The sequence below is a fragment of the Malania oleifera genome, chromosome 3 (genome assembly GCF_029873635.1).
Source record: "Malania oleifera isolate guangnan ecotype guangnan chromosome 3, ASM2987363v1, whole genome shotgun sequence".
NCBI lineage: Eukaryota > Viridiplantae > Streptophyta > Magnoliopsida > Santalales > Ximeniaceae > Malania > Malania oleifera.
In genome coordinates, this window is record NC_080419.1 from 91,654,431 (window position 1) to 91,668,908 (window position 14,478).

Consider the following 14,478-nt stretch of genomic DNA (forward strand, 5'->3'; position numbering starts at 1 on the left):
ATGCATAGTGAGTTTACAATGGACTCATTTATAACATCCGATGAAGTACTAAGAATTTAACAAAGGACATAAATATTACCATCTAACAACAGATATAATCTTTACCTATTCATTTCTTCATTACTCAAAAAATGCAAAATAATTTTCATCTCTGTTTTGAAAACCAACAAAATTTATTCACTTTTTTAAGCATACACAACATATTTGAAATGGAGTTTTTTTTTTTTTTTAATTTTCTAATATTAATTTGCAAGGACATGCATACTAGCATACCCATGTATTTCATGTATAAGTTTGAAGCTCCTTGTTGTAAAATAGTTTAAAGTTCAAGGCCGCTTCTACAAAAATATATATATATGCACACATACACTATACAAATAAATTGTGTTCAAAATGAAAAAGAGTTAAGGGTGTGCATATATTGTTACAAACATGTTAGAGAGAGAAGCTCTCCCTTCTCACTAGAAGGTGCATGCTCGTGCTTGGCTGGGGTTGTTCTTGATTTCTTCCCTTCAATTGCGAGTGATTCTTGCTGATTTTAGTGTGGATTGTTGATACCGAAGATAGGCGGGAGGATTTTTTGGTTGATTTTCAGCATTGGATTGTGATTTGGGGTCGGGAGATTCAAATTTTGGGTTTCCTGCTCATGTGGGATTTTGAAATCTTGTGGTGTTAAGCTTCCATGGCGGCTCCGGGAGATGTTAGGGTTGCTGGGAATCCTAATCAGAATGTTGAATCAAAGGAAATCATTGCAGATGCTCTTAAGTTTATCAAACTTAAAGGAGGAAGCATAATGTTCTGGAGTAAGAAGAATGAAAAAGAGATACTTTCAGAGTACTCGCGGCTCTCGAATTAGGTAGTCCGAAAAGAGAGTGGATCGCCTTCCTTGGGTAGTGTGGACTATGGGAGAGACCCTGGGAAGAAGAGACTATGGGGGGATGATGAACCATTTGTGTCAACTACGCTTGGCTCAAAAGACACATAAGAGATACTCAACTTTGATGAGGATGAACAAGTGGAAAATGAAATAGAAAAGGAGTTCGATCCTCAACTTAATTAGGTTGAAAACAGGGTGTTTGTCCGATGGCATAAGAATTCGAAAAGGCAATTGAGACAACTATGTAGAAAAGGATTTTGGGAATTGGAAAAATTGCTTAGGACAACCGTAGTTGATTGTGTAAATCTGATTCTGATGACTCACGACTGACACATCACTATTTACAGAAACTACTACATGATGCACCAGACAATGAGGAACTCTAGAGTAAATTGGCAATGGAAAAAAGAGAAGCTAATCGAACAACAGAGGCTAACAAGCTTTTCATGGCTCAGATTGCTAAGGCCAAATATTTAAAGGACTATGATAGGGGCACATCCTTCTTCCATGCCCTAATGAGGAGAAATGTGAGAAGAAACCATATTGCACCTGTAAGAAGGAGTGATGGGAGCCAAACAACTTCTCAAAAATAGGTAGTGGAGGAATTCCTAAAATTCTATATTGAGCTGCTAGGTAAGGAAGTAAACTCTGATTCTATAGATCCAAGGGTGGTTGCTAGAGGGAAAGTTATATGTTGACCTTATTGGTCATATTTCGTTTTGATTATGAAAAATACTCTGATATTTAATGATTGATGAGTTTGTGTGCAGGACTAATCAGAAGTATCATATGGAGTAAGCACATGAGCTTAAAGAAGACGAAGACTCAAAATGTTTATTCATTGTAATTTATATTTATCATTTTGGGTTTATAATAGTAACATAAGAACATGGTCTATAATAAATAATGCCTTACCTGCATGGTAGGATGGATAAGCTCAAGACCATAGATGGACCTTAGGGAACACTGGTCGACCGACGCCAGATTTTTGGGATTAATTCCCAAATACCTTAGATCGACCCTAGGTCCCACAAATCTGCATGAAAAATTTTCCTATTGAATTAAATATAAACATCATATGAATAGGGTGAATGTGTGAGGGAGTTGGAACCGAAATGCATTAAAAATGCATGTTCGATTGATCGAACTTTCACAGTGTAAACCATTAAGTCGACCGAACCGGTCAAGCGGTCAATATTTTGACCATAGCATGGTCAATCGTACTGTACCAAGTTCATATGACTTGGTCAACCAAACTCCCATCGAGTCAACATTTGACTCCTTGGTTGATCGACCAAATTTAAATGGGCAACGCCCTAGTCAATTGAACCCACACGTGGGAGAATCCAATGCCCCGGTCAACCAAACTTCATAGTTCAAAATTACTTGGTTGACCGAACCGCATGGAAATGAAAAATCACCCTTGGGAACCCTAGTTTGGTCAACCAAACTTTTAGTTCAAATTTTACCCGATCGACCAAACTCGTTCACTTGGTCAACCGAACCTCACGTCCGGTCGACCGGTGCTCTTGGGTTGCCATATTATTTTTACTACGGTTAAATTTTTTAAATAGGGTTAATAGTGTTAAAATGTTTTTAAACAATCCTAATAATACCCTACATGTCCTAAACGATTATATTTTTGGGGAACTCTATATATACCCCATCATTTGCAAAAATTAGTATAATATTAGCAATAATAATTAGAAAATATCCTTTGATTTTCAAAAAGCTAAAATCTCATATTCAAGCCATATACTACTACTCTTACTCTTTTATATTGCAAATACTTCTTTGTAAGAGTATTCTCGTGTTTTATCTCATCAAGCTTAAACTCTCTCTTGCTTGTTCTGATTGAGATTTATTTTTCATAGAGAGTAAGCTTCTATTTTTTCTAGGGGGCTTCGTAAATAATCTTTTCGTAGAAAAACTTCTTAAAGTTTCTAGGTTTTGCATTTTCATTGCAATACTCAAGAGTTCATATTATATTTTGGTTGTAAAATAATATTTTATAAATCGATTTCAAATATCTTTTGTGGTCTATTTTGAGAAAAAATATTAGTTGAAGGTATTTGAAGTGTGCTTGAAGATAAATACTATTTTACACATCGATTTCAAATATCTCTTGTGATTTATCTTGAGAAAAATATTTTGAGATATTTGTTAGCATGCTGAAGATCTATGTTACTATACCTTTTGATTGAGATTATCATTTTATTACAAAGATCAAATAAATATTTTACAAACCATTTTTGAATATCTCTTGTGGTTTATATTAAGAAAAATTATTTGTTGAGATATTTGAAGTGTGCTTGTGATCTTTGTTTGTGCATTGTGATTATAATCATTATTTGACACAAAGATCATATCTTTTACACTCTCACACACTGATTGCAATATTTGCATAAATATTTGAGAATAGACATTAAGACTACACTGAGCTTATCAAATCCTATCTTTTGGTAGTGTATTGATTATACTATGCGTATTGTAGTACATATCTTCTTGTGAAGAAGCGTATTTCCATGTACAAAAATTTCACATCATCTGCTGTATTCCAAGCGTGGGCCTGAAGAGGGAGACTAGCCCTGTTGAATAGTCCCGGATTGGCTTAGACCCAGTTAGGAAAGCTAGGTGCGCCATCCTAGTAAGTTGTGTTGGTTGAGGTCAGCCCCTTTAGTTGACCTAGTTGTAACCGGTGCCGCTTCACCTGTTTAAGTGAGTTGTAGTGGAATCCTTGTGCTGGTGTAGCCAAGGCGGGGATGTAGGCACTTTGGCTGAACCTTGATAACATATCACGTGTGTCGTTTACTTTTTCCAAACTTTACTTTATTGCACGTGTATGTTTATTTATTGATTGCATAGACTGACCCTAGGTTGTGTAACACTGTTGTTAAACCAATTGACCTAAGAGATAATTTTTAAATACCCAATTCACCCCCCCTCTTGGGATTGCACCAAAACTAACATTATCAATGATAGACAAACAATTCATATGACACTTCCAGTGACTGACCAAGAGATAAAAGATGTAGTGTTCAGTATTGGTGACCTCAAATCCCCAAGTTCTGATGGCTTCTCTGCTTGTTTCTTCAAGAAGGCATGGGATATTATTGGGAATGAGTTCGCTTTGGCTATTAAAGAGTTCTTTGAATCTGGTAAATTGTTAAAAAAGATAAATCATACAGTTATAGCCCTGATCCTAAAATCAAAACATGTTGACACTGTCCAAGATTTTAGACCTATATCATGCTGCAATTTGATGTATAAAGTAATAGCTAAGGTGATTGTAGGAAGAATTAAGCCATGCCTTGAGGATATTGTAAGTCTTGCACAGTCAGATTTTGTCCAGCAGAGGAGTATGATTGAGAATATCTACTTAGTACAGGAAATAGTGAGGAAATATGCAAGAAATAGAGTTTCACCTAGATGCTTGTTAAAGATTGACCTCAAGAAAGCATATGATTCTATGTCATGGAAATTCATAAAAGAGATGATGAAGCAACTAAAATTTCTTGGGACTATGGTAAAGAGGGTAATGCAATGTGTGTCCACCCTTACTTTCTCCTTATCTATTAATGGACGCTACCATGGTTTCTTTGAGGGGAGGAAAGGCTTAAGGCAATGAGACCTTATTTCCCCTCTACTATTTGTGTTGGGAATGGAGTATCTTTCTCGACTCCTTATTGGTGTGGAAAATAATGCTAACTACAGATTCCACCCCAAATGTGAAATGCTAAAGCTGACACACCTTGCTTTCGATGATGATATAATATTATTCTCTTAGGGTGACTCAAATTTAGTTAAGCAGCTACTGGATTGCCTTGGAAAATTTTCGAAATGCTTAGGCTTAACAACTAATGACCTAAAGTCAAATTTTCTACATGCTGAAATCAAAGTAATAGAATTGGAACATATTAGATGTATAACAAAATTTCAGGAGGGGAACTTTTCCTTCTGGTATGTGGGAATTCTACTAGCTGCTTCCAGACTTAAAAAAAATGCATTATGGCCCTCTAATCAACAGAATTTCTGAACTCCTCAATGGCTGGCCGAATAACATAATCACAAATATAGGAAAATTGGAACTTATAAATTCTGTTATCCAAGGGGTAGAGTGCTTCTAGTTGGCCATCTTTCCTTTTCCTAAATCTATTATTGAACATGTAGTGAGATGCCTACTTAATGTGCAAGAGAATATGCAGCAATATGCATACAAAATTAAGTTAATCTTTGAAATTAATATGCAGCAAGAATATGCTATATATCATGAAATAAACTTTTTTTACCTATAAGTTCAAACATGCTTGTAGACGGATTTACCTATAAGTTCAAACATCCATGTATTAGAGTATTATCTAAAAATTTCTACTCTATGAGGTATAGATGCTGAATTTTCAATGCACAAGAATAGAACAATGACATACCTTCAAATAAGAGGAGCCACCTGCATCATCTGATTAAGATTGACGCATCATTTCTTCGAACTGCGTTTGCCTGTTCATCATAGCTTGCAGTGTGGCTTCAAAGGTGGACACCTTTTCTTTCAAACTATGGTTCTCCAATGTGACGTGAGACACCAAATGTCTCAACTCCTGGTTCTCCAGCTCCACCGTTTGCACCTGCTGATCCATCTCGTCCGCTTGAGCATCGGCCTGTCGACGCGCTTGTTCTAGCTTAGCACGAGCCGCCGCACCCATAAAAGACGATGCTGTGGGGGCGATGCATCCACTTCCAAGACCTTTCACCCAGCCCCCCTGCTCGTTCCCCAAGCACCTAAGTGGTTATCTAGTAATCCGTCATTCACTGGCTCCCCTCTTCAACAAGTGTATCTCTCAGCTCGACCATCTGCGCCTATTTTCAGTCATGAAAATGAAAAAAAATAAGAAATGAGAATACAACTTTGATGTTTTGAATCAAATTATAAATTACATATTTAATTTGTCTTATATGTTTTCTCTATGCACCATTGCACCACTCCCCCGATCGTCGTTGGTGCGTTCACTGATAAAGATGTGGCAGCGGCTCCTTAGCACTAGTCGTAGGATCACGCTACATTATCATATAAAACATCAGTAATATGAATGGCATACATATTCATTAGATAGTGTTATATATAGCAATTTTCCATCGATGATTGACAAATAACCTCAACCCACCGCAATGTATCGTTGGGAGTTTGCTGTGGTTTATAGCATTTTTTACACATATAGTCTACAAAAAAAGATGTCAAGACTTCTTATTAGCCACAACAAAGTTTAAAGTAGATATTATAATACAAATACATCAACTGATAGTGTGGGCTGCGGAAATGGCGACACACCACCTCCTAATCCTCTTGGGATATCTTATCGTATGGGTGGGTTTCTACTTCATCTCCCATCACACGAAAATGTTCGCGCATTTTTGCACGATAGGAATTAAATTTATTGCAAAGTTAGATGTCCACCTCCCTCTTCACATGGTCCGCGTGGAGAATGTCCATATTGAACTCCTCCTGCATAGGTAATATATTTAGAATGTTAGATAGTTGTTTGGCTAGTATATTAAAAGTTATAAAAAAAAAAGGTTTGGGATTACTTATCAACTGTAATGTTAGCAGTCCCTACGTGTTCTACCTTGGCACCATCTCTATTCAATAGTATAGGATTGGCTCCTTCTTCGATAACATTGAAAGTAGATTGCGCTGCTGCAGTGATAGATGGCTCATCTTCTTGGAATGCAGCCTTACTGGCACTATTCTCCCCATCTGCAACTTCTGTAATAGCATACAAACTTCAGGGAGGAATCTTTTGGGCCACTTGCCATTCATTATTCAATTTGGTGTCTTTAAGGTAAAACATTTGTTCTGCCTGCGTCGCTAGCACAAAAGGGCCATTTTGATACCAGGTCTTCTAAAATTCACTTGCCGTTGGTTCTTTATTGTAATACATGACTTTCATCTATTAAATAAACGGGAGTTTAGATGAGTACACCGTTAACATTGACAATGTACATTGCTTCGTACTCAGGCAGTATTTGTTACTTATACGGCTCCCAAACCAATTGACAAATTCCTTCTTATGTCTGTCATCGACATTCCGTTCATTTTGGGCCAGAAGTTTAGCTTTATGTTCACTATATGCAACAATAGTACATGTTAATGTCAAGTAAGTATATAAATATGCATATGTAAATTTATTGCAAAGTAAGGAGTTTCAAACCACGTACTCGATATATGGAACAGTTTCATCACAATTATTGAGGACGTAAAAATGGGCCTTTTGTAGGTTAGACATATCTACGAAATCGTAAACTCGTGCATCGAACGGCCGAACATTTTCTCAAAATATAGGGCTCCTCAGTTCTTCAACTTTCGCATTAATAGCATGAACGTCTGCATTTCGCTCCTCGTGAGTGAACCTTGTGTCAACATCATATAAATACATTGAGCAAAATGCAAGACATTTACTGTCAATGTATGCCTCAATGATTGAACCTTTCGGCCATGCCTTATCGCGCACATACCCCTTCAAAGTGGACAAAAACCTGTGCGTTTTACGTTGCATTATTGACTTGTAGACACAAAAAGGAAAAAAAATGAGGAAATCACGTGACCATTATAGAAGGACTTTAAAATTTACTTCTCAATAAGATACATCCAACGATATTGGACCGGTCCTCCAATTATAGCCTCCCTTGGTAAATGGATGGCTAGTTGGACCATCACATCGAAGAATGCTGGCGTAAATATTTTCTTCAGCTTGCATAGTGTGATCACAATGTCATCCTCTAACCATTCAAGTACATTTACGCTCAATTTTTTGGAGCACAACTATCGAAAAAAGATCCCCAGCTTAATCAGCATCGAGCAAACATATTTGGTAAGTGTCCACGAAGGAAAACGGGTAGAACCCGTTGTAGAAGGACTTGACAGTCATGAATTTTCATTCATAACATCTCCCCTTCCTTCGTGTTTATGCATCGAGCTATGTTCGATGCATATCGATCAGGGAACTTCACTGATTTCAACCATTCAAAGAATTTCTTATTCTCATCCTTCGAAAATGTGTAACAAGCTGATGGCATGAGAAGTTTGTCTCGATCGCGAAACAGGTGCAACTCAGGTCATGTTCCCATATCTTCCATATCCCGGCGAGCATATGCGTTGTCCTTTTTCTTCCCATTTATATCCAGCAATGTACAAATGACATTCTCAAAAATGTTCTTTTAGATGTGTATGACATCCAAGTTGTGGTGTAGTGGAAAATATTTCCAGTATGGCAACTCGAACAAGATGCTTCTCTTTGTTCAATTTAACTCCCACTCAGCACGTTTTCTTTTTCTATTGGTTTGTAGTTTCCCAAATTTCACATCTCCAATCAACATGAGCTGGTTTAATATCTCTTCCCCACTTAGTCATTTTGGCTGCAACCTTTGTTCAGGTTTTCCATTAAAGCTTTTGATGCCATGAGTCCTCTAAGGATGTTCGGGTCGTAAAAAACGATGATGACATATAAAGCATAACTTGCGTCCATGCTTCAAGGATAATGACCCAACATCCTTATTACAAATTGGGCATGCTAAGTAACCTTTTATGCTCCAACCCGATAGGTTGCCGTAAGTGGGGAAATCATTAATTGTCCACAAGACTGCAACATGCATCCGAAAGGTTGTCCTGCTTTCCACATCAAATGTCTCCACTCCTTTTCCCTATAGTTCTATCAACTCGTCAATTAACGAATGTAGGTACACATCAATATCATTACCAGGTGCCCTCGGTCTGGGAATAAGCAGCGACATATAAATGAAAGGTTCTTTCATACATCGCCATGGCGGCATATTGTATGGCATCATCATAACTGGTCACATGCTATACGAGTTGTTTATGTTACTAAAAGGATTGAACCCATTTGAAGCAAGGCCAAGTCTGATGTTGCAAGGATCACTAGAAAAACACAGATGCATTTTATGAAAATCGGCCCAAGCTTCGGAGTCCACTGGATGGCTAAGTGTGTTTCCATCTTGAAGACGTTTCTCTTGATGCCATCTCATATCGGCAGTAGTATTTCTGCACATGTACAATTATTGTAGTCGCAGGATTAATGGTCAATATCGCAAAAATTTTTAGGGTATCTTTTTACCTTTCTTCTGATTAGTTTTATACTTCGGTTCACCACATTCTGCGCACTCGTTCGCATTTTCATGTTCACCATAAAAGAGTGCACAATCATACCTACATGCATGTATTATAGTGTAACAGAGACCTGATTCACGCATGTATGTCTTCACCTCATAAAAAGACTTCAAAAGTGTTTCACCATCAGGTAGTGCTGCCTTAATTAGGCTTAAATGCATATTGAATGCACTCTGAGATAACCCATGCATTGTCCTTGCATGAAGCAACTTTAACAGAAACTCTAATTTTGAAAACTTTTTACAGTTTGGATATAGGGGCACTCGTGCATCTCTCACGAGATTAACAAATGGTGTACCGAGTATTTAACATACTAGGATCGTAAGGTATGGAACCTACTGAAGTAGATTCATCACTAGTATGCAACACACTGAAATCGCTTGTGTCCACTGCAATCCCCCTTTGCAAGTCACCTAACATTTCCATTAACCCTTCCAAACGTGTATCACCACCTACTATATTTGCCCCCTCATCTTCATCTTCATCATCATCACTCTAAATTGCATAATCTTCACCGTGGAACACCCATCTTGTGTACTTTTTCTCCATTCCAAAGTCTAGTAAATGTGAATGGACCAGATCAATCTGTTTGAATGTTATGTTTTGACATTTCCTGCAAGAACACCTTATTCTACTGGCTTTGTCTGCACGACGATGCGCGAACTCTACGAAATCATGTAACCCTTTCACGTATTTTGGAAAAAACCTACCTTGAACATTCATCCAACTCTTATCCATGTTCATTAACTACCTTATAACATGTTCAAGTAAATGGTGTTGATTACATTCTCATAATATTTATGACGCATGCATCGTGAATCCTATAATCGATAACCTTCCGTCTAAAGGGTATGGATTCTATCCCATTCAAGAATGTTGCATTTATGTTGCGATCAATCGCTCAAATTCCTTCGTCATAGTCATTATAAATTTCGTCAGCATCTCCCTATGGCTCTCCAAGTACACGAGATGGGGAAGTGAACATGTTGTTAGTTTTCCATCACTAACAAATTGTCATGATATCTCACTATACACCTAGAGAACACAAGTAGAGATGCGCTCGAAATATATAATGACAATTGAAAAAGCGTGAACGATGACAACAATGTAAATACAACTTCCTGAACTGTCAACATTGGACAATCCAAGAATGGTTGAAATACAAACATTACTAATCGTAAGTGAAACAAATAATTAACATGTTTAATTGATTATTAGTCAACATAGTATGACTAATATTCAATTAAATTATAACAATTGATTTGTCTCACATTTACGAATAGGCATGAATGTATAGTAACCGTTCTTGAATGGGTCTAAGCTTCAATGAATACATGAAATGACAGTAATTAATTTGGCATTTTACGTCATATGACATTTAGTTCATGACCTTTCATTGTATTCTATACATTGTTGTTCTTAGCCAAGTGTTTTAGATTTTGAATGATAAGCCTAAGATTGCTTCTTTTCTTACGAATTTCAACATGTGAGAAACGCGAGCTAGAATGATTTTAAGTTTTAACTAATCATGCATACGTTTCTTTATACATTGCTTTATTCTAGAAAAATTTTAACGAAATTTCGGCAGCATGCCGTCTATAAATTGGACATTTCCTAAAAAATTTCTACACTAAAACTTGATAGATTCAAGCGTACAAATCACAATAATATACCTCATGTAAATACCAGTATGTTTGAGCATGCGAGAACCTAAATCCACTACCAGCATGCAATTCACAATGTACTGCATCAGCCATGCAGTTGGCATTCAACACAAGCATGTATTTTAGTAGTTCAATTTACAATTCATATAAGATAATACCATCCATCAATAAGATTTAGTCATTCGACATTTCAATTTAAATTTTCAAAAGATTTCAAGTTCACACAGTTATAAACAAAACTTACCTTTAAGAGTTCTAGTCATCAAATGGATGGGTCGAAAATGTCGTAATTCAATATAATTTAACCAAAAACAACATATCCAAATTTCAAGTTCAAAATTTGAAGTTTACTATTGGTTTTATTTCTTAATTGTGTATTTTTAGGCATTTTTTTATAATGCAGGAACATGTGGTTGGAATCATGCCCATTTTGTAGGGTAGTCTGAATGAGCAACTTTCCAAAATTATGGACATAGTTTCTTCTTTTGAGTTTGATTTCCAACAAGTAATAGCTATTTGTGAAACCTAAGGTGTAGTCCCAAAAGGGGGGGGGGGGGTGAATTGGGTTATTTAAAAAATTCCTTAGATTCCTTTTTTAAAAATTCTTGACTTTTTATAATCCTTTAAAGACTTCTTTTGTTCTTACTAATTAGGCAATCCACACAAGCCAACTTCTTCTATTTAATCCACAATCATGATAAACGCAATCAATAAATTTAATATTCAAGCAAAAGAACCATAACACAAATATTCAGTAGCCCTGTTATATGAAAATGCAAGTCCTATAGTTGGGCTTTGAATTGAATATTAAAATAACATCCAAACACTTTTCCAAGATCGGAATTTAAATAAACCTTCAGCTAATAGGTTTTGGGTTGTTAATCAATCAATGTACTTCCTTACGACTTTCGCAAAAAAATTGATTAACCAACGTACTCCCTTTCGGTTTCCGCAAGCCCAAGAACAAATTAGGCTTTGGGTTTACTTAATTTACAATATGCGTTATTTTATGATTGAAAGAATTAAAAAATCCACGCAGGTTATATCTTTACTGAAATTTAAAAGAGAGTAAGAAAAGAGAGTGACACCACAACTTTTACGAGGTTCAACTTACCCTAGCCTACATCCTCACCTTAGGTCAACCACCTAAGGAATTCAGTAAACCTTGTTTCTTCCGGGTGGAACAAAAACTTTATAAGAATTACCCTCTTTTTCAGGAAGAGAAACCTCTCCAACCAACAACCTATGCTTGGTCCAACGATTCAACAACTCCTTGAATTGTCAAAGATCAAGTAGAAAGAAATGGATCTGCGTACAAAAATACTCTCAAAACACAGAGCAAATTGTACAAGTTAATTTAAAAATCGTACTTCAAAACCAAAACTAAATAGAAAATGTGAAGCTCAAGGTTTAGAAGTCACCAAAGTTTCTTTCTTATTGATATAAGAATTTTAGATACAACTCAGAATCAAAACCCCTTTTTAATTCAGCAATTTCGTAGAGTTTTCCTCCAACAAAGGTGTGATAAAAAATGAGCTTTAGGAGAATTTTAGCATAGAAATCATGTATTGCTTGAATGTATTCTTCATTTAGTAAGGAAGATATTTATAGACTTTTTTGAGGAAAAGTTTCCTTATTTAACATGAAGCATTTAGGTAACTTTTCAAAAAAAATTTAAATTATACAATTAATTTTGAAAATCTTCCATTTAGGTAACTTTTCAAAAAATATTAAATTATAAAATTAATTTTAAAAATTTTCCCACAAGTTTGAAATTCAAAAATTCTCCACAGAGTCAATCGGCTGACTTACTTGACTCGGTCACTGACTCACTCGACTGGGTCACTTAAAAATTTTAAATTATAAAATTAATTTTGAAAATTTTCCTGCAAGTTTGAAATTCACAAATTCTTCGCAGAGTCAGTCGGTTGAGTAGGCTTCTCTTTTAAAATATTTTCTATTTCTGATTTCTTTAAAATCTTGTTTACTTGAAAAACTCAATTATAACTCTTCAAAAACATTTTCAAGAGTTTTTTTTTTTTAAGTGTTAGCCTCTAAGTTTTTATATCTTAAGGAGCTTCACATATCTAAATAATGATGACTTGAAGTACTTATAAATATCTTTCTAAGCATGATCTCCTTAATCACTAAGTCTTGTAGCCTCTTGAGGTTCAGTCTTTACTTCAAGGTCTGCTTGGCCTTTAAGCTCTTCATGTATCTTTTATTTCTCCCATGCTCTTAGAAGATTTCATTTGATTGACTTTGATCTCCAATTTACTTTCATGATTAATCGTGAGTGTCCTTTTACTTAGACCTGAATTAAAACCACTTAACAATGTATGTTAAAATATCCTTCATTTTGTTATCATCAAAATAAGATTGAAAAACCCAGTTAGGCCAACGATCTCCCCCTTTTTTATGATGACAAATGAGGAGTAAAAAAAAATAATATGAGTGAGCCTTAAAAAGACTCCTCCTTACAACAAGCATCAATTTACTCTGTTGAATTAGGTGCAATCCAAAGAGGGGGGGGGGGGGGAGTGAATTGGGTATTTTAAAATTCTTTGAATCTATTTACCACTTAATCCTTACTTGTATATTTAGCAAACCAATCTCAGGGATTTATAACAAAAACAAATTCAATTTACCAATGAATTCTTATTATTAATTGTGTGCAATGTTATTCAACCTACACATGCAATATGATCAATTTAAATGTAGTGCTAAAAGTAAAGAGTAAAGGGAAGAGAGAAGACAAACGCAATTTTTACGAGATTCAGCCAACTCAGCCTACGTCCTCGCCTTGAGCAACCACTCAAGGATTTCACTAAAATCACTGATCCTTAAATTGGGACAGAGTGTCCCTTACAATCCGCTACTTATAAGAGGTACAACTCCCTCCCACTCCACTGCTTACAAAAGATACAACTCTCTCCTCAAACCCTGGTTCACACACCGAACTGTGAATACAATAGAATCTGTAAAAAACACTCAAAAATGCTTCTAAGGAAAAGCTCGTGAGTACAATTCAAATTCCTAATACATTAACATGTGATATAACTTGAATCTTAGAATGTATGAAACAATACAATCATTTATGTATGATATGCTTCAACACACAAATTCCTTTTTATAAAATCTCCCAAAAATGATATATTTAAATGCTTTGGAGAATATTAGAGTTCTAGTTCACTTTACGAAAAATCACGAATAACTGATGTGAACTTATCAAAAAGCTTTGAAAATTACAAAGATTTTGACCACACTTTGTCAAAAACAATATTTTTCTCAAGATTTCAATCTCAAATTGATCTTGGTAATATTTGACTTAAAGTATATATCTATATATCTATATGATGAGAATACCAAAGATCAACAAACTTAATATTTGATTTTCAAAAACTATCCTTCAATATATATATATATATATATATATATATATATATATTGTTATGCTAAGGATATATAAAATCAAATAATTTAGATGTATTCAAAATATCAACCTTAAACTAAGAACACACTTGAGTGAACACTCTTTAATCAATGCCCAAATAAAAACTTTCTTAAGTATTGAGTTTGTCAAAAACAATCTTTATATGAATGTAAAAAAAAAAAAACTCAACATTAAACTTCTCTAAGGATATTCAAAACAGATGTTGATAAGAGATTAAAAAAAATGTATTAATCAAACCTCAATCCAAGTTGAAATAGAAGATGTATAATCGAGATCCCTTTCAATTTTCTGAGTTGATTTTCCCAAA

General features: G+C 35.3%; 1 protein-coding gene across 1 annotated transcript; it reads left to right on the forward strand.

The window, feature by feature from the left end:
* Positions 1 to 682: 682 nt before the first annotated feature.
* LOC131151426 (uncharacterized) lies at positions 683 to 4,505 on the forward strand. The gene is made up of 3 exons (XM_058102671.1): positions 683 to 803; positions 3,886 to 4,035; positions 4,171 to 4,505. The coding sequence occupies exons 1-3, from the start codon at positions 683 to 685 to the stop codon at positions 4,503 to 4,505; spliced, it is 606 nt and encodes a 201-aa protein (XP_057958654.1).
* Positions 4,506 to 14,478: the final 9,973 nt, after the last annotated feature.